Source organism: Rhinolophus sinicus, chromosome 1, assembly GCF_057876585.1.
Source record: "Rhinolophus sinicus isolate RSI-liver-muscle chromosome 1, RSI-T2T, whole genome shotgun sequence".
In the NCBI taxonomy this organism is placed as follows: domain Eukaryota; kingdom Metazoa; phylum Chordata; class Mammalia; order Chiroptera; family Rhinolophidae; genus Rhinolophus; species Rhinolophus sinicus.
The window spans coordinates 160,123,913-160,144,818 of record NC_142501.1 but is presented as its reverse complement, the minus strand read 5'-3'; the positions used below and the strand labels follow the sequence as shown (position 1 = coordinate 160,144,818).

At 38.1% G+C, this 20,906-nt stretch overlaps 1 protein-coding gene across 2 annotated transcripts in view; it reads right to left on the bottom strand.

Annotated features, from left to right (window-relative positions):
* The window catches only part of SHROOM3 (shroom family member 3), a 290,161-nt gene extending 270,887 nt beyond the window's left edge, over window positions 1-19,274 (bottom strand). For both annotated transcript variants that reach the window (XM_019720366.3, XM_074324430.2), the window contains exon 1: window positions 18,397-19,274. In XM_019720366.3, coding sequence (XP_019575925.3) covers window positions 18,397-18,564 — 168 coding nt within the window. In that variant the 5' untranslated portion in view covers window positions 18,565-19,274. The remainder of the gene's footprint in view (window positions 1-18,396) is intronic.
* Between the last annotated feature and the right edge of the window lie 1,632 nt (window positions 19,275-20,906).

Genomic DNA, 20,906 nt, shown 5'->3' with positions numbered 1-20,906 from the left:
TTGAGGGGGATTACTGTAATAATTTTTTTTGTTATGCATTCACTGTATTTTTTCATTCAAAAAATGGAAGTATAATGAACTGAATGTTGTGCCCCCCCAAAATTCATATGTATGGCTGTATTTGGAGTAAGGGATTAAGGTTAATAAAGGTGGGGACCTGTTCTGATAGAATTAGTGTCCTTATAAGAAGAGACACCAGAGAGTTCCCTACTCCTGAACCATACCCTACCCCATCCCTGTCTATAAGTCAGGACTAGAGCTCTTGCCAGAAACTAAATTGACCAGAAATTTGATCATCGACTTCTAATCTCCAAGAACTGTGAGAAATTCAATTTCTGTTGTTTAAGCCACCCAATATTTTGTTATGGCAGTCTGGACAGACTAAGGCAGAAGATACTGGAACAATATTTGTACACCTATGTTCATAGCAGCATTATTCACACTAGCCAAAAGATGGAAACAACGCACATGTCCATCAATGGATGAATGGATAAACAAAATACAATGGAATATTATTCAGCCTTAAAAAGGAAGAAAATTCTGACACATGGATAGAACTTTGAGGACATTCTGCTAAGTGAAACAAGTCAGTCACAGAATGACAAGTATTGTATGATTCTACTTATATAAGGTACCTAGAGTAATCAAATTTAATAGAGACAGTAAGTGGAATTGAGGGCTGGAGGTTGCCAGGGACTCTAGGGGAAAGGGAATGGGGAGTTGTTTAATGGGTACAGAGTTTCAATCGGGAAGATGAAAAATTCTGGAGTTGGATGGTGGTGATGGTTGCACAACAAAGTGAATGTCCTTAATGCCACAGAAATGTATACTTAAAAATGGTTAAAATTGTAACCTTTATGTTATGTATATATTATCATAATAAAAAATGGGAAAATATGCTTTCTAAAATAATTTAAACAGTACAGAAATAGATGAAGTAAATTTATTTCACTTTTTATATGTAAATCTTTGATTTATCTGGCTTTATTTTGGTGTTAGGAATGAAATGGTGAAATGGATCCAGCTTTTATCCTTCCTAGTCTCAATATTATTAAATAATCCTGCCTCCCACACACATACACCTAACCCCCCTGATTTAAAACTCCTCTTTTATCATATACAAATTCATATTTATGTAGTGGACCCATTCCTACATTTTCTTTTTTGTTCCACAGCGCCACTGGTTAGTCAATTTGTTCCTGCCTCACATTTTAAGTATCACACTTTATTTAGGATGTAATTTATATGAAGAAGAATACACAGATCTTAAGGGTATACAATTCAACAAGTTTTGACAAATGCATACATCCAGATAGCACATACCACTATTAAGATATGAAACATTTCCATCACTCGTAAAGATGCCTTGTGCCTCAGTCTCTTCCCAACCATCCCACCACAGAGGCAACCATTGTTCTGATTTATTAAATCATTGTTCTGATTTAAATCTAACCAATGATTAGATTTTCCTGTTCTAAAAATTTATATAAATGGCATCACTCACTATTGTGTTCTGTCTTCTTTCACTCAGCACAGTGCTTTTGCAGTTTATCCACGTTGTTGCATGTACCAGTAGTTGATTCCGTTTTACGGAATCAAAAAGGTTGAGCAGTATTCCACTGTGTGGATATGCCACAATTTCTTTACCCATTTCCCATTGTCAGACTGTTTAGATTACTTCTAGTTTGAAGCTATTATGAATACAACTGCTACATTCTTGTACAAATCTTTTTTGTGAACATCTATTTCCATTTCCCTTGAAGAATCATACTTTTTAATTGTTACAGTTTTATAATAAACATTCATACTTAATAGATAAATTCTTCACTCATTTTTATATTTTTTCCAAAACTTGGTTATGTTTAACATTAGTCTGCCAAAACATGTCTTTGGGAATTTTTGGAAATTGATAGATTAATTTAAGAAGAACTAATATCTTGATAATATTTAGTCTTCCGATCCAAGAACATGTTATGCTTTTTCCATTTGGTCAGGACTTCTTTAACGTCCCTCAACAAAGCTTCTAGCTTTTGTCAAAAAGTACTGAACATTTCTATCTAATTCCTAGGTAGTTTTTATTTCTTATTATGATTGAAAATTGGTTCTCCCCCACTCCCAATTATTTTTCTTTATTATTATTACTTCTCCATAGGGAAAATTCTGACTTTTTAAAAAATCATTGTTATCTTATAACCAGTCACCTTACTGAATTATTTTTCTAGTTATTTTACTACGAACTATTTTAAACACTTTGTGGAGGACTTTTTCCCCAGAAGAAAATGGCAAGCAGATTGCACTTTCTAAAGCTTTGCTGGATTGCTTTCCAATTATGCTTTCATTATTGCACTCCCTCATAATCAGTGATTTGCCCTACCAACAAACCCAACCAGCATTTCCTTTCTTTTGTGTCAATTATAAAATTTCAGAGAAATCAAAAGTAAATTCACCTGGAAAATGTAATTTATACCATTCAAAAACATATTTTAAGTCTTGTGCATATGAGAGCTACAGACTATAACTGAAAAAAAATAGATGTTATTGAATAGTTCATTACACAACAGGCTTCCATCACATCTTTCCACTACACATTGGTAATCAAACATATGTACATTCACTATAGATCCCTCAGATCTGAGAAAGTTTTGATGGGCAGTTACTAGAATGGAGCATGACAAGGACATTTGTAGACACTTGAGAGGCTCTTCTTCCACTCATCACCACCTCTTCTCCCACAGGTCAAGGGTCCCCATTAGAAGTCAGAGCGGACAGCCAAGACTGATCCCATGGGTCAGAGGGAGCAACGCGATATCATCAGTGGTCAAGAGACTCCTGCTCTCACGTGGCCCATACACCCCACATGGCTTCACAAAGTGTAAGATGGCCTTTGTGAAATGCTTCCTCACCCCTCACTCTGAAATGCTTCTTTGCTTTCTTTATAATCTAACCAGTGTAGCAGCTGATTCACCTTTATAACCCCTAAAGTGGTGAGACCTCACTGAATTACAATAATTTCAATAAACAAACATTTCTCAAATTTCAATTGGCGATACCCCACTCTTCTGCAGTGCTACCATTTTTTTTCTGTTACAATGTTAAATGCCTTTATGCCCTCAAACTCCACTGAAGAATGAAATTCCATCCTCAGTAATTTAGCAAATCTTTCATATTTGACATTATTTTGCTTTCCCAGGATACTGCACCTTAATTCTCCAAAGACATATGGTACACAAAATACGGGCAGAATTGAACATAGAGATTTAATATCCTGATAGCTGACCATGAGGATCCTAGGCACTTTTCCTTTAGAGAAAATCCTGGAATTCTACTGCCTACATAGTCTGAATGTGACATATTCTGTCTCATTCCCTAAGTTGCCTTATGAACAACTTTTTAGTGTCTTGATTCCTTAAATAATTAGGACTCTGCAGTGTTTGCTAGCGCTTCATTTTGATCATCTTCCTCTACTTCAAATTTCAATTAGTTAAATCAATACTGTACCATGGTGAATTATAATCTACTTTGGGATTCTTATTTATTTTCTTCCCCCCTCCTTTTTTTTTTGGTTTCTTCTAATTTTTATTAGCAAAATAAAAGTGGTATTTTTCTTTACAATTCAATGATTTTTAATATAGTTAAAGAGTTGTGTACCCGTCACTGTGATCTACTTTCAGAACATTACCATCACCTCAACACAAACCTTTGTACCCACTAATGGTTATTCTTCATTCCCATCCATAGCCTTAGGCAACCACTAATTTATTTTCTATCTATAGATTTGCCTCTTCTGGACATGGCACATATGAGGTCTGACAATTAAGTTCAAGAACTCAACCTAGAAAAAGTGTTATCCTCATTGCTGAATATCACTATGGTCACCTTCAAAGTACTCCCCTTGGGAAGCTATGCACTGACGCCAGCACCTAGTCCACCCTTCAAAGGAATTTTGGAACTCTTTTTCTGGAATGGCCATCAGAGCTGTCATTATATTACCCTTGATGCCCTGAATGTCATCAAAATGTCTTCCTTTCAATATTTCCTTTATCTTCAGATAAAGAAAGAAGTCATTGGGGGCCAGATCAGGTGAGTAGGGAGAGTGTTCCAATACAGTTATTTGTTTACTGGCTAAAAACTCCCTCACAGACAGTGCCGTGTGAGCTGGTGCATTGTCGTGATGCAAGAGCCATGAACTGTTGGTGAAAAGTTCATGTCGTCTAACTTTTTCACGCAGCCTTTTCAGCACTTCCAAATAGTAAACTTGGTTAACTGTTTGTCCAGTTGGTACAAATTCATAATGAATAATCCCTGTGATATCAAAAAAGGTTAGCAACATCGTTGCTACAAGTTCACGAACTTAATTGTCAAACTTCATAAATTGAACTACATGGTATGTGGGGTTTTATTTGTGTCTGGCTTCTTTAACTGACCATTATTTTTGTGGTTTATCTATCTTATATCATGTATCAGTGTTCGGTTCCTTTTTATTTCTATCTTGCCAGATAGCATTCTGTTATATGACTATGCCGTATTGTGTTTATTCAGTTCGTGGGCATTTGGATTTTTTTCCACTCTGTGGCTATTGTGAACAATGCAGCTATGATTATTTGAGTATGTTTTCATATAGACATACATTTTTATTTCTCCTTGGTATATACTTAGAAGTTTTCATTGTTGGGTGATATGGCAACTTCTATGTTTCACATTTTTAAAAACTGCCATGTGTTTTTCCAAAGTGGCTGCACCATTTTACATTCCCACCAGCAATGTATGGAAAGGTATATTTTTATTCGCCATGAAATGACAGCATAAAGAGGAGAAACCAAGGAGTTCTGACTAAGAAGAATGCATCATTTCCCTGTTTGAGAGATGGGAAGGTAGGAGATGATTTTCTTCTGTACTGCTTTCTGAATGATTTTCAATTCCACAGGCACAAATGTGTTCAGCAATCAATGCCATGAGGTTAAATGAATGCTGACTTGCTAAGATCTCCCTCATTATGATGAAATGTCCCTCCGAGGGCTCACACACACACAAACACAATTTTTTTAAAAACACTTGCTAGTTCCCACTAATAGAAGGAAGCAAATACTTACCCTCCTTTCCTTCTCTCTTTTTTAATAGAGTATATGTTTATTGCTCCATCTTTCAGAATTCAGACTGATATAAAAGTGCTTTAACTGAAAGAAGGAACAATATTATTATTATATGCATTTTTATATTTTTTGCATTATATTCAAATGTGAATTTAGAAAAGAGAGGACTGGAAGCATGTTTAGTTTCTCTTGAACTGACAATTTCACATAACTGAGAACATCGAGTATGTTATATAAACTCTATTCAGTATTTTAGCCATTCAAGATCAAGTTGAGGTTTAAGGCAGACTAATGGCTGTCACATGAAGCTCCTATTTGTCAGTCTTCAGTGAAGTCAAGCAAAAGACAAGGAAATTGGAAAAGGACAACATTGTGAGACAAAGAATAATATATTGTGAGGAAATAGCTCTAAAAGAAAAGAAATTTCTTGTATTGAATTTGGCAGTGGGACAAGTTATACAAGGAAATCACATTTTAGTGTTGAACAGTTATTCTGTTGGGAGGGCTGGAAATTATATTTTATTGCTTGCTAAGTGCCAAACTTCATACCACTGCCTTGTTATACTGTCAGATATTCTGAACTAAAAAACAGTGTGTTGGTGTGTTGTTCACTTTTCTTCTTGTGCTATGTTTATAGCATGAACTGAGAAAGAAAAGAAGCAACATAAACAAAATTCCAGAAAAGAAACCAAGTGTTCAGAAAGCTCCAAAAGAATCATATATAATTTTCTGTGTATTCTGCTCAGGGGGCCACATTTTCCATAACCACTGACCTATGGAACCTGTAGAATAAAGGAACATATAGAACAAGAGACTGGATCCCCCTTTCAGAGGGGAGGGGAAACTCTCTTGGTGTTGGACTGATAACAAAAAAAGAAGTGATGATAAAAACAGTGTGGCTCATCAACCCATTCAGTGGAGGAAAAGAGAAAGGCAGGCTTATCTATGAGAGGGCAGAAGATGAAAGAGAGAATTGCAAAACATCACCTCTAGAAATGAACTACTCCTTTACTTAGCACCCAAGAAAATATTAGGTCTCAGATACTATAGGACTCCTGCTTGAATTCCGTAGCAGAGTAGAAAGACCGTAACCTGCCTTAGACTTTTGGTCCTGGCTTTCACTTAGTAAGCATTCCCTAAATGGTGGTTACCTTCATTTAGGCTTCCCCAGAAGCAGCCTCAAGACAAGAATTCAAATGCAAGTAGATTATCTGTGAAGTAAAGAAAACTGAGAGGGAAGTGGGCAAAGGAGGCAGGGAAAGGAAGTCAGTCCCTACAGATGGATTATCAAGCCAACTACAGCCGAGGGCAGGTGTCGCGGCAGGTGCAGCTTAATCCAGCCAGGGCAACACAAGGAGCTACACCCCTCAGAGTTATCCCATCCAAGGGACCCGAGAGCTGGGCTGTTTATGTACCAACTCCACTCAGTCATAGGTTGAGGGCTGCTCTCAGAGTCATTAACCAGGTGGCAAAGATGAGGAAAAATAAAGTCCTTAAGGAAAGAAATGCAGGTGTTGCAGTTGGAAGTCAAGCCAACATGCACAGAAGTGAAAGGTGAGGGAATGCGGGTGTGGCAGCAACTAGGTCACTTCAAGTGGTACAAAAAGAAACTGAACATACACGCTTTTTGGGTGCAGGGAAATTGTTTGCTGTTGGTTTCCCAATGCTATCATGTTTCAGGCATTCAATAAATAATGTGTTGACTAAATATGTTAGTAAATCCATGAAATAGCATAAATCCTGGCTCCATCATTTATGAAAAACCTCTTTTCTCATATATAAAAACAAATCTCATTCTATCAAATAATAAATAAGAGAACTGAGCACAGTGCCTGACCCATATCTATTTCCTCCTTTCTCCCACACAGTCCCGCCTTCTTTCTGTTGCTTCCCTTCATTAAGAGAAAAGGTAGATGTAGTGCTTTGCAGTGCCTGAGTTCAGAAATCTGCAATACATCTTGGCCCACTGGAAGGGCCTACACCAACCGTTTCTTCTTAGGGGTCAAATTCATTAACTTACATATGTAGGGGAAACTGTGATAGTAGTTCTTTCAAGAGAGGGCCAACAACATATTTAATTGTAAACATTGAGCCAAGAGTCCCACTATGCAACTATGAATGCAATCCTGAAGAACAAGACTAATTCTTTTAACCTTCCTGCTGCTTATATTTAGGTCAATGGCTGCCTTGTTTCTGACCTACTGCTCATTAGCAATTACTCAAAAGTGAGAACTTGGGGAAAAAAAAGTAAAAAAAAAAAAAAAAGTCCAGGACTAACAGGACAGTGTCAGGTATTTTCTGCCTTCTCATTCCCAAAAGTTTACTCACCCCCCTGTTCTTTTCATGCTCCATCTCAACACCCAACATATGTATATATTTCTGGAACCTAGCCAGATCCTGGGTCTGAATTCCAACAGCTCATTGCCCAGTTTCCATGAGACGAGGCCTAAAACATGTGAACTTCTCAGAAGACTAGACACTAGATGATAAAAGCTTAAATTATACACATATGTTTTCCTGCGTTAAAATTTTTAACTTTTCAAAGGAACAGAGTAAGTCAATTAGTTCTAGAAGTCTAATCTTTCTTCCTACTTTCTCAGGATATAATTTAATATCCAAAGTGTTAAGTAAGCACTTTGTCTGACTAATCAGAAGAATGCTTATTTCACTACAATTGCCTGTGTTTTGATTCCAAATTCATGTCATACTTACAGTAGACAAGCTGGAAGAGCAGAACAGATGCACATTTTATGAACTAAGCAAGAGCTAGGAAGAGACAAACAGAATGACGCAAAGTTTGGTGCAGTGAACAATCCTACATGAAAGAGCAACCTCATAACCAGGTCTCTTTACCAAGTTTAGGGGCATGAACTTGAAGCACCCCAGAAAATCAGTGCTTGATCTGTTTGAAGCCCAAGTTTGATTTCCTGTATTAACTGTATCCAGCCCGTTAGCTTTAAACTGTTTCATGCTTATCTAGTCAATTAGTGTTTTTCCTTGGGTAACAGGCCTGGTTTGAGGGTTAAGGTTTTATCATGGCTTAACCATGAGATGGAATGTATCCAGCTCAAGAGGCTAAGTGGCAGAGTTTAGGCTGGCAGGGAGGGGAGAGTTTAAGTCAATTGAGACAAGGGCATGATAGAAAAAACAAAAACAAAAATGATGACTGTGTATGAAGATGAAAACACAAGATCCCAGTTGAAAAACAACAGTCAGGGAGGTAAACTGAGACCAAGGTCGGAACCTTGCAAAAGTAAAAGGTGGCAGGAAGCTGGGCCTGGGAGATTGTGGGGAGTCCAATTTAATTCCCGTGGTTGACGTCTCAGGCATACTCCTCATTTCATGGTGCAAGCTACCTTCAAGATACCATTGAGCTGCCTGATTTTTTCACACAGTTCACACATCACACTTCTACCAGTTTATTGTGACATAGGGCAAAGTAGATGGAAGGATTCTTTGGAATTATAAAGTGACAATGCAGTTTTTACTTTAAAAGGCATTTTTTCAGGCTTCAAGTTTAAAAGGTCTTAGATCAGCCCCTACTTACTTTTATGACCTTCAGCAAGCTTCCATTTTCTTCATCTATAAAATGGAAATAATAATAGTACCTATACCTCAAGAGTTTTATAAAGCTTATGTGAGCTAGCACGCCTGTTACAAAGCAGGACCTCAGTAAAATTAGTCATATTACTATGACAAAAGCAACACCAGGAAATCTTGTTGGCTTGAAGTGAAAAATAAGCCAAAAGATCAACAGTTATAGGGTAGGATCTTCTACCCAATAGGAGGAGAATCTTCTCCCAACTAATAAAAAAAAAAGATATTTACGCATCATTCCCCATAAATCACAATGAATTTTGACAGTTGTCTTTTGGAAGGCCCTTTTCTGTAGTAGACCCAGGAATTACCTTAGAAATGTATGAGGGAGAGAAGAGAAGGTAGCTTTACTAGCCAGCACTAAAAAAATCTCCCAGAGTTTAAATGCATGCAATCAGCTCATCCACCATAAGTAAAGAAAGACTCATGATCTGATATATCCTCACACCCTGCATTTAAATCCAGTTCAAGGTCCTTTCCACTTCCTACAAGGCCCCATATGATCTGACCCCTGCCAATCTTTCCATTTTCATATCATACCTCTCTCTCTCTTGCTTACTGCTATATACTGAAAACATGTTCCCCCAAATTTCTTATGTTGAAACCTATTCCCCCAATGTGATGGTATTTGGAGGTGGGACCTTTGGGAGGTGATTTAAGTCATGAGGTTGGAGCCCTTATGAATGGACTTCATGCCCTTATGAAAGATACTCCCAAGAGCTTCCTTAGTGGTTCTGACATGTGAGGATACAGTGAGAAGATATGATCTATGGACCAGGAAGTGAGCCCTCACCAGATATCAGATCTGCCTGTACCTTTATCTTGGACTTACCAGCCTCCAGAACTGTGAGAAATAAATGTCTGTTGTTTATAAGCCTATGGTATTCTGTCATAGCAGTCTGAACAGACTAAGGTACTATACTATAATAACACCGACTTTCTTCTTGTTTCTGAAACATTCTAAGACTTTCCTGCTTCAGTGCAACTTACAAAACTTTTTGTATGTCTGACGTATTTCTCATCCATCAGTTCTTCTTAGTTCAGGTGTCGTCTTATCAGAAAACTCTTCTCCAATCACCCTATTTAAAGTAAACCCTGCTCCCCATATCTCTACCCCACAGACACTACCACTCTGGAACCCATAATTTTTTTTTCTTAATAACACTTATCAACCCTGAAATTATCATGTACAGATATACTTATTGCCAGTCTCTTTCTCCTGGAACACGTGCTCCATGAAGGCAGGGAATTTTCTGTTCACCATTTCAGTGTGAGGGAGCAACTGTTGGCTATGATACAGAAAATCAGCCAAGTATCACCTTTGTTGTATGAGTTGCTAACTTCTGTTTGGTACCTACTATTGTCTCACCAATCTGTATCATCATATCATAACTAAACTCTGGATTGTGTTTTGTCATTTCAAAGCACTTTTGTATAGCTTAACTGATTGGATACTTACAACATCTCCTTTAGGTGAATGGCCTGTTTTTAAAGATGAGGAAATTGAAGTTCAGGAAAGCTAAGTTACTTGCCCATGGTCACATAGCCAGTAAAGACTAGGGTTGAAATGAAACTTCTTTATTTTCATTCCTAGCCCTATATTGTCTGGGATGTGTATTTTGCTATACTGGATAGGCCTAAAGTGAAAAAAGATAGCATAGAAATTACAATCCTAAATAAACAGAAACATAGCAAACAGCATTTAAAAATAAAAACTTTAGGCAAATCTCATATCTCATATCTTATATCTCATGTCTAAGATCAAATGCAGTTCAAAATGGAGAAGGAAATAATGCATAGATGCATGAATGGCTAAGGAATAGAAAAATGCGGTTGATGCAAGAACAAATTCAGGCTCAGATTGCCCAGGACAGAGTGTTCTACACATCAGTCTTCCAAGTTAGTAAGCCTCCTCTGAAAGCAGGAAAGAACTGTCATTTCCATTCTACAGATCAAGATACACAAGTTCTCTTATGTGGGGAAAGTCATTTGAACAGGGGGAGGAACAATGCTTAGATTTAGCAATCTTTGCCTTGTTTTGTTTCATTGAGAAGGGCCTGGGATGTCAGAGCATGAGAGATGGATGGACTCCTGGGATGGAATGAGCGGGAGAACACTGACTCTGCAGCTCTTTGGATCAAGATGTTTACTGTTTGGAAGAACATCAAAGGGAGAGATCTGGAAAAATCTGTCTGTGGGTTAGTTCAGATCCAGAATGTCCTTTGGGGTGTTGTTACTTTTCAAAGAGTGATAGTAAGTCTCTCATTATGTGTCTCCAAACACATTGTGGGTTCACTAAAATGAGGCAAATATTTCTTAAATTGTATCCCCTGCATAGGAGGCAATGCCTTGGGAATCTATTAGCTTTAAAAGAAAGCACAGTTCTTCCTGATGCTAAGGTCCATTTGGCAAACAACCTCAGGACGCTACTTGAATAAAAGTTATTTCCAACAGCATTGATAGGATCACAAGCTTAGTTTGTGTCTAAAACACCTAATACTTTAAGCAAAGTTTAGGTAACTACTAAAGATTAAATTAAAACATGAATTTCCCTTTTTTCCAATCTAATCCAATTCAACAGACATTTAACATTAAATATGTGCAAGCTATCATTAAATTGAGAGTCAAACTTAACTTGCCTTATTTTTTCAACCAGGTTTTACTAGTATCGTGTTTGCACACAACACTCAATATCTTTCTAACAAAGATTGTAAAGAAGATCCTCTTTAATATTCATTTATCTTCTTCTTTATTCATTAACACATTTTCATTTCTGTCATTGGTATGCATAGTTTATGCACTGTGGATAATAGAAAGAAAAGAAGGAAGAGAGGGAGGAAGGGAGGCAGGGATGGAGGAAAGATCCTTAGCTTCTAGAAATTAACAGCCTAACAGGGGAGCTAGGATTTATACAAAACTATGAATAGCACAACCAGAAAGCAATTATTTCCTCACTAGCTGAGCTTTGCACACACACACACACACACACAAATTTGTTTGCTAAGGCAGAAACCATCTTGGCAAATAAATGAACTTTATTGTGTCTCATTTTCTCTGTGTGTAATGAGGAAGCTGGATTAGACGATTGCGGAGAATCTCTACAGCTCTAAAATCCTATAAGGCATTTAATATTTATTGAGCATTCGTTGTGTGAAATGAGAAATATTTCACTAGAAGAAGCAAGATATACAGCCTGAGTGAAACTCACTTGGCTTTGAAGAGATTATAAGTTGTTGGCAGGATGCCAAATGCAAACAACTACATGTATTAGAAGATGGTATGAATAAAGGTGCTGGGGAGGTGAGAGGAAGGAGGAATTAATGCAAATACAGGACAGAGAGAGATGGAACAAAGAGGGAACGGACAAATTAGCTGACAGACAGAACAGAGATGAGGCTACCCTGGTATGAAGGGCAAAGGATGCTAAAGGAAAGAGCAAGAAAGGTAAGGAGAGAACCTCAGAAATGACTGGCTAGTTTGAAAGGTCACTAACAAGCTGATCTAGCTTGGTACTTGGAAAAGATGACTTTGGGGTAAACTGAAAAAACCAGCACAATGTCTTGGGGAACTGCCCAAAAGTCAATTCACATTGAACTCAGGGACCATGGCTGAAGAGCTGATAAAATAAAGCTTGTTTTAATGCAGAAGAAGTGGGCCAAGAGAGTTTGCAGGACTGATGCTGTTGTGTTGAAACTGAGGGGAACCACAGAAGCTAGAAGGTTGTGAAGTGCTGAATCTCAACAGATGAATACAGAAAGTCCAGAAATTGGGGAATCTCAACATGGTCAACCAGGCAATTTAAGTATGCTCCAAATGAATAATTTCCTGACCTATGACCTGTTTCTATTCCCAACACTTTACACAGTGCAGTAAAGCAGTTCATTTCACTTTAAACTTGCAGGTTGATTGGGATATTTTGGATGGTTCTCTCCAGACGAGGAATTATGAAGAGGACTCAGGGATTAGGTCATATCACTAAGGTTAGAGAACCCAATGAAAGAATCCATTTAAAAATCTTAAGTGGTATCATCCAATAGGAAGTCAGGGGACCTATGTTTGAGGCTGTCTCTGACTTCAGGTAGCAAACATACACTCCTATAGGTAAAGAATGGAAAGATGGAGATGTGACAGGTTTAGTGAGTCAGGTATGGGTAAACAAGGCCTAGAAAAGGGGTGTCCAAACTGCGGCCCGAGGGCCAACTGCGGTCCACAATCCATTGTTAATTGGCCCGCAGCAAATTCCAAAAATATATTTAGTTTACTTAAATAAACCAGGTGAGGCAATACGTACTTTACCTCAAGCGAGTCGCCCGGTTGTTTGTGTATTTTACCGCATATGGCCCTTGATGAAATCCATTGAAAAAAGTTTGGACAGCCCTGGACTAGAGGAAGGCTATTATTTGGATTGACAGGAAGAGGATGATGGCGTTATAGGTGGAAGAACGAGGGGTGATGGTGTAGAAGATGGAACCAACAGGATTTATACACGAGATGGCACAGGAGAGAGTCCAGCCAGAGCAAAATATACCTCCCAGGGAGTAGGAATCAAGACTATGTGCTCTGAGTTTTGATGATGCAAGAGACATAAAAGACTGAGGCAATGGTTTACCCTAAATCCTGAAGCCTAGAAAAAAATTTTTTAAACACACAAGAGAAAGTGTCTTTACTTTTTTCTACAAATTGCAGCAGCGGCTAAAAGCACAGGACCTGGAGACCGGGTGTGTGGTGCCAAAACTTCCATTGCAGCGGGTAATTCTGTGGTATCTTGTCTTCCAATCCAGCCCTCTGATATATCCAATTGTTTTTGACGAGTGCCATCATTTCAACCATAGGGCCATTCAGAACCACTTCATATATTTAAAAGCTCTTCCAGGGGATCTGTTTGACTGTTTCAAGGATCTCTCCGCTGGTGAGAACTCTGCTGTGACTATAGGACAGTCTAACTGCCCCCAGGCAACCCCATTCCAGTCGCCAATCCTCCAGAGAGTGCAGTGCATCCAAGACCCCAGAGTATCCACTGAGTCTGCGTGGGTTTGCTGAGGCTACTCCCCTGCAACTAAAACAGGCCTCCTTCTTCTGCTGCTCTTCTTCCAAAAGGCTGAGCTGGCCCACTCATACTTCTTTTTGGCTTGGGTACAAATTGTAGTCTTCTTCTTGAGGAATCTTAGGCCATGAAAGAAAATGAAGTACATGTGGAAGTTTTCATTGTTTGAAATGTACAAAAAAGGTGCCTCAAAGGTGAAGATACCACAAAGACACTAACAAATGTCAAGTGGCCCCTGTTCTTTATGGGCCTTGGATGACTTAAAGGGGTTGCTTGAGCAGGTAGTCATATGTATTTTATGAGACCTTATAGGACTAAGCTGTTAAAAATTGTTTCCCTCTAATAAATTTTAAAACATATGTAATAAAAGATTAATCCCATATGTTACCCAGAGAATAGCTCTAGAATCTAGACAGAGCCAAATATTCAGTAGGCAACGGTGATCGGATGGCACAGTGTGTGAAGGGCATGGACTCCGGGGAACCAGAATGCCTGGATTGAAATTCCAACTCTGCCACTTACTACTACCTTGAGAGCTTCAGAAAACTACTCAAATTCTGTATCTCTATTTCTCATGTAAAAAATGGGCATAATATTACCTTACTCGTGGAGTTGTGGAAATTCAAGGAGTTAACACATGTGGATCTCTTGGAACAGAGCTTGGCACAGAGTAAGTCCTCAGTAAGTGCCAGCTGTAGTTGTTGTTTATTGTCATCATAGTTGTTACTTGATTTATGAGCCCAGGGGGCAGGTATATCCCCGCTGCAGGTGGAACTGCCTTTCTCAGCCACAATGCAGAGTGAGTCACAATAAAATCATGCTGCCAACTTCCTGAACTATCGAATTACTTGAGCTTCCACATATAATCACTTTTCTTTTTTTAAGTTGCCCTTTCTTTTTGAAGTTCACAGATTACAGAGGCTCTTTCCTCAACCCCACCTTTCTTTTTCAAGGACATTAAACCCCAAAGAAAGTGATTTGAAAATGATTTCTTTTATTGCCACCCTTTTGTAGTTCCTTTTTCCCCATTCAATCTCCTGCCTCATTTGTACCTAAAGAAAAATGATACTTCATTCATTATATTGTCATCCATACCTGGCAGCTTATAACTGCCTTGTATGAGTACGTGCCTTTCATATGTATGACTCAGTGTGTATTGTCCCTTCCCTTCCCATATAATACAGGTCGCCCTACATTGGGGGAATACAAACATTTGGTTAGCATTGTATGAGCTAATAGGCACTTTTTTCATTGACCTAGAAAGATCTGGGATATGTACGATCAGCCACTAAATTTCACTTTAGTTCCGTCCCTGGTACTGTCTTAACTATATGGACTTTCATCAGTATTCAAACACCCTGTTGGTTGGCAAAATAATGCTTTCTCCCCCAAAAGACACCCACGTTCTAATCACTGGAACCTGTGAATATGTTAGGTTACGTGGCAAGGGGAATTAAAATTGCAGATGGAGTTGAGGTTGTTATTCAACTGATCTTAAAATAGGGAGAGTATCCTGGTAGGGCCAATCCCAAGGGTCCTTAAAATTGGAAGAAGGAGGCAGAAGTTAGAGATCAGAGTGATGCAATATGAGAGGGACTCCACTTGCAACTGCTGGCTATGAAGATGGAGAACGGTGACCAGTCCCCCTCTAGAAGCTGGAAAGGCCAACAAAATGGATCCTCCCCTAGAGCCTCCAGAAAGGCACACAGCCCTGCTGACACCTTGATTTTAGCCCATTGAGACCAATGTTAGATTTCTGACTTCCAGAACTATAAGATAATAAATTTGGGTTGTCTTAAGCCACAAAGTTTGTGGTAATTTTTACAGCAGCCATATGAAACTAATACTCGCTCCATCTCGGGCAATCTGCCTGGCATTCTCATCTCATAAGACTGCTCCCTACTTAACCTGCCCACTGCTCTGCTTTGTCTTTGCTTATTAATGCAATAGAAGTTATTGAGCACCTACTCTGTGCCAGGCATTCGGCTAGATCCTGGAAACGCAAGATGAATAAGACATAGCCCATGCCCATTCATTTACTCAACAAATATTTGTATTAAATGTGTAGAGATTTAAAAAAAAAAAAAAAAAAAGTCCCTGCCCTAAAGAGGCTCATCAACTTCTGAGAAGACAAGTAACATAAATAAAAAATTATGATTCAGTGTAATAAGTGCATGTTATAGGAGTATAGAAGAGAGACCACTGATGTCAGCTTGATAAAATCAGGAAAACTTCAAGGAGAGGAAGAAATGGAGCTTGAATGAACATGAACTTGCCAGACAAAAAGGATGGGGAGAGATATTCAGGAGTTTTGAAGCGATGTGGCACTTGAAATCTGGCATCTGAGGAACAGAATTTTAAATCTTATTTCATTTTATTTACTTAATTGAAGTGGAAATAACCACATGTGGCTGGTGGCTACCATATTGGACAGAGCAGATTGCACCAGGTTATACCCCTGAAAGGAAAGAGATTGCCTTCTTTTCCTCCTTTTTCTACTTTTTCTGACTGGAAAGTAGATGTTGTGGCAAGTTGCCTTAAACCATGCAGACAGGGCATCACCCCAAGGATGAAAGGAAGAAAATAGAAGGGATTTGGGTCCCTGACATTGTGAAGTTATCTTTCAGATTGGTTTATGCTCAGATTATTATGTGAGGGAGATACAAGTACCTGTATTGTTTGATCTACAGTTATTTTGGATCTTGGCACAGCAGCCAAATCTGTATACCAATACAAATGTCTCCTAGAGTAATGAAAAGCAATAATTACAACCTTTGCTAAGATTTTTTTTGAGCTCCTTCTGTGTACCAGGCCCTATGCTAACTGTTCTAAATTCATGGTCTCATTTAATCTCCACATATTCTGATAAAGGAGATACTAGTAGACCCCCATTCTACAGATACAATGGAATCCTAGAAGAGTGGCTCATTTGTGGTAGAATTAGGTCTGTCTGACAGCAAACTGTATTCCAGCATATGGATACATAATATCTTATCATTAAAGGCCAGGCAAATTGAGTGTACAATCAGAGGTTTTAAATGCACAGATGATACTTATGTTTGTGGCAGACATTCTCTGTTGCCTACCTAGCACTCCCTCCCTCCTCCTTCTTCAAAACAGAACCCCAATTTGTTCAAATAGTGGGCAGAGATACCTAGACATCAGGAAGGGTGGGCTTCTATTGCAGAACCCAGGAGAGAAATCCTGACTGTCGAAACTAGTCATGGGAATTTCATTCCTCCTGGCCAGTAATTGGTCTGAGGATAAGTATGTGGCACAGTTCTGGTCAATGAAATGTAAGCAAAAGTCTGATAAGGAGGGTGTTCCTTTCTAAACAAAAAGCCAAAACCCTGCCCAGAATGAAGATGCAATGTCGGAAGTGTGGCATCCATCATGCAACCACAAAGACAAAAGCCAGCACCATAAGAATGGCAGAGTGGAGAAATAAGAGAAGTCCCTGTTGACATTATTGAGCTGCTGCTCCTAGCCTGGACAGCCTACCTCCACCCTTCTTGTAATATGAGAAAAACAAACCCCAATTTACTTAGGCCGCTGTAAATCAGGTTTTCAGTTACTTATAGCTGGGAGACATCCTAACTGATGTACCTACACACATATCTTTTGTTTTCTTAGGAAAGATAAGAAAAAGTCACACAGCTGGCAGAGGTATCCTGCACACTCTTGGCTGACTGCTAGAAGTCAATTTCCACTGGCTCATCCACAGTAAGAAGCATTTCAGTCTCTCCCAAAACACACATCTTAGGGGATATGAAAACTAACCTTAAAAGGTAACAGAGCTCAGGCAAAATGCATACTTATTCCTTATTTATCAAAATAATTATCCCATATTTATCAAACTGAAAAAAATTTCCCCTCAGTTACAAATGTTTCTTGAGTAATACATATGTGTGGAAAGCATTTATATTCTGTTGTTTTAGACTTACTATTCTGAAATTTTAAAAGAAATCCATGTAGTTTAAGAGAAAAGCAGTAATACTAAGCCTAATGTATAAAAAGGATTCATTCACTGGGTATACCTACCAGCATCAAAGATAAATGAAGAACTAAAACATATTGCAGGATGACTAAAGTTTAAAAATTGGCTTAAATACATGAATAAATAGAAGAGGAGAAATGGTGTTTTGCCCTTGAATTATACCGAAAGCTAATTTAATTCGGAATGTGCTAAAAAGCAATAAGTAATATTTATGCAATTAATTATCCAGAATTACAAACAAATTCTAAAGTATTTTGGAATGCTAAATATTTCCAAATGAAGGGGGAAAGAACAGATATTTTTCTAGCCATATAAAGGCAAATATACAAAAACAAACACTATGCCACCACCTTAACCATGTTAATCTTTAATCTGATTTATAACTGAATAGGTCATGTGGTAGTTGGTTTTATACTATTTCTTTCAGAAAAAGAGACTATCCATCAAACAAGCATATTTTCCCCTGGGATTTCACGGAATAAATGAACTAGACACATTCTTCTTTCAAATACCAAGGTATGCAAAATATCTCGATACAATCAGCAAGGTATGAAACAGCAAATTAAGCAATATTCAGGCAACCCAGCATTATTTTTGCAGTTTTGACAGATGTGATAAAAGTCGAAAAAGCAATTTGAATAAAGACAATATTGGAAAAAGACACATACCTTAGAGATGATTAACGGTTCTCCGTGCTCCAGGCCACCTTTCAAAGTAAAACCCCAGGGAGCTCCTCCCTGCAGGAATGCTTCCAGATAAATGTACCTTCCCGTGGGCGTCGTGTTAGGTTTTGGTGTGGCACGAGTCTCCTTGAAGTTTTCTGTGGTTCTCATCATGCCAAACACATGATCCCACGAGTTGTATTGCAAATGCCTGAAACTGATTCAAGAAAGCGGTGCTTCTATGTAGCACGTTATCCCATCCCTCATGATTACGCGCCGGTCAAAAGGCAGGTTTTGAGAAAAGAATTCTTTCAGAGGTAAAATGACCTTCCGAGCTTAAATCCAAGATGCTGAACCAAGAGGATTTCTCACTTTAGCTTTCCGTAATGTAAAGTCTCCTCACGGCATTCCAGGTTCCACTGAAGCTCCCGAGCGGTGTGTATACATATACATATGCACGTCTTCACTCCGTTCGAGAAACCTTCTTTCAGTGTCACTTTCAAGACTGCTTTTATTTCACACACGTACACAACAAAACCTTTTCCGTATATTTTACAGAGAAAATTAAAATACTCTTACAATATATAGTAAGAAAATTGCAAAAACTCAAACGAATACCTAATTTTTGATTGATTATCAACCCTTTCTTCCTCTGGGAGTGAAATTTACCATTACAATAGCTTCCCCTCTCCCCAGAAGTAGCTTTAAAAGAAAGAAAGCACTTACTATGCTTCTGCTTGCTTCAAAAATTTCTAACTTTTCCGGAAGAGACAGAGAAGTTGGCTAAAACTTTTTGCTTAAAATTTTTCAGTAATAAATTAACACTTTGTTTCTTGAAAAAGAAAAGGTTTTGCAGGATGTAGCAAAAAAAAAAAAAAAAAAAAAAAAATCCTGGTAAATTAATCCTCAGTGGAAAAAATACCCAGGAGGCAGGCAGCCCAGTTCTTTCTTTGGTATTTTCAATGATGATCAGCTAGGGCTGCTGCTGCTGTGGCAGCCACTTGCCTCCTCTGAGAGAAAGAGTAAGGAAGTGAGAGGGAAATGGATTAAGACAGATAGAGGCACCGCGACCTTCCTGCACAGTAAGCACTGCTATGCAGAATTCAGTTCAGCACAAAGACCTGACCAATCAAAACAGTCTCACAGCTGATAAAATACCGTACAGATGGCTAATTACCAGGGAGTAAAAAGTAGTTGATAGAACAGCCCCACCTTGTACCAATTAAAGCAGAATCCCTGGGAATGAGAAACCGGCGTTGGCATTTTTTAAACTCTGGTCCGTTCTGCTAGCAGCCCTGTTTGAGCAGCAGTGCCCTAAGCGGTTTGTTTGAGTAAACATTTAAGCGTCTAGGTGGTGGCACAAGGGCTTTTGTTTTTTCATTTGAAGAAAATACCAATATAAATATGAGCCTCTCATCTTGAAATAAGACTGTCCAATCAAATTTCTGCTTGTTTGACTCGATACCAATAGGCTCATGTTTTTCTTCTATATTTTAATTATCTACTCCAAGAATGAAAAGAAATGCCTGGCAAATAATAGGCACTTAAGGCTGAATGTTGTTCTGATTTCAGGTTATTAGTAGAATTTTGTAATAATGTTATATAAAATTTAATATTACTACTTTTTGTTAAAAATGTGAACAGTACAAGATAACTACATCTTTTATCCAGAAGCCTCAGCTATTAAGTTACTGAAACAAATTAGAACGATTTCCAAAGAATATGTTTACTAAAACCTTTTCTGTTTAAAAGTATGTGATAATGTAAATAATGTTGAAAACTGAGGCTAAAAACTTCTGTAGATTTTGATACCAATTTAACTTTGGTGTTTGTACTTATCATTAATGAAAAGTTAATATACTAGAGAAGCAGACATAATATGCAAATAAGTCTAGACAATATTTAATGTATGATACCTGACAGTGGTATTTTTTGGTAGTAACTTCCTCTGAAGGCTCAAAGACAAAAAAAGTAAAATCTCATTTTTATGTAATGATAGTATTTCAGTGGAAACATAAAGAGTACTAAATGAATGTATATTGTATTTTTAAATAAAAGTCCTAGGTAAATGAAAATTTTTTTCTGAAAATTATTTTTTGTGGCACTTACAATCTTGCTCCTGATTCACCTGGTAAAAAATGGGATTTTATAGAATCAGCATTTACCATTAAAAGTAATAAAGCTGGGGAGGAAAGGCAAAGGAAGTAAGAAAAAGATAAGCACTGAAGAATAGAACTCAGTGCTCGTAGACTGATGAAATCTCTATTTTATTTTATCACCAAAAATATTTAAGACAAGTATTTAATGAAAATTGATATAGACTCTGAAAAAATATGTAAAATTTCACTTGGTGGATATTCAGAGTAGCAACTGATAGATGAGGGTTAGAGTAACTTTTTCCCCCATCTTCCATTGCTCAGATTCAAAGAGTGTTAAAGCTACAAGGGACAACCCTCCCCGCCAGGTCCCTCCTCTCCACTTGTTTTCTTAGGACACAGCGGCCAGAAAAAGTTAAA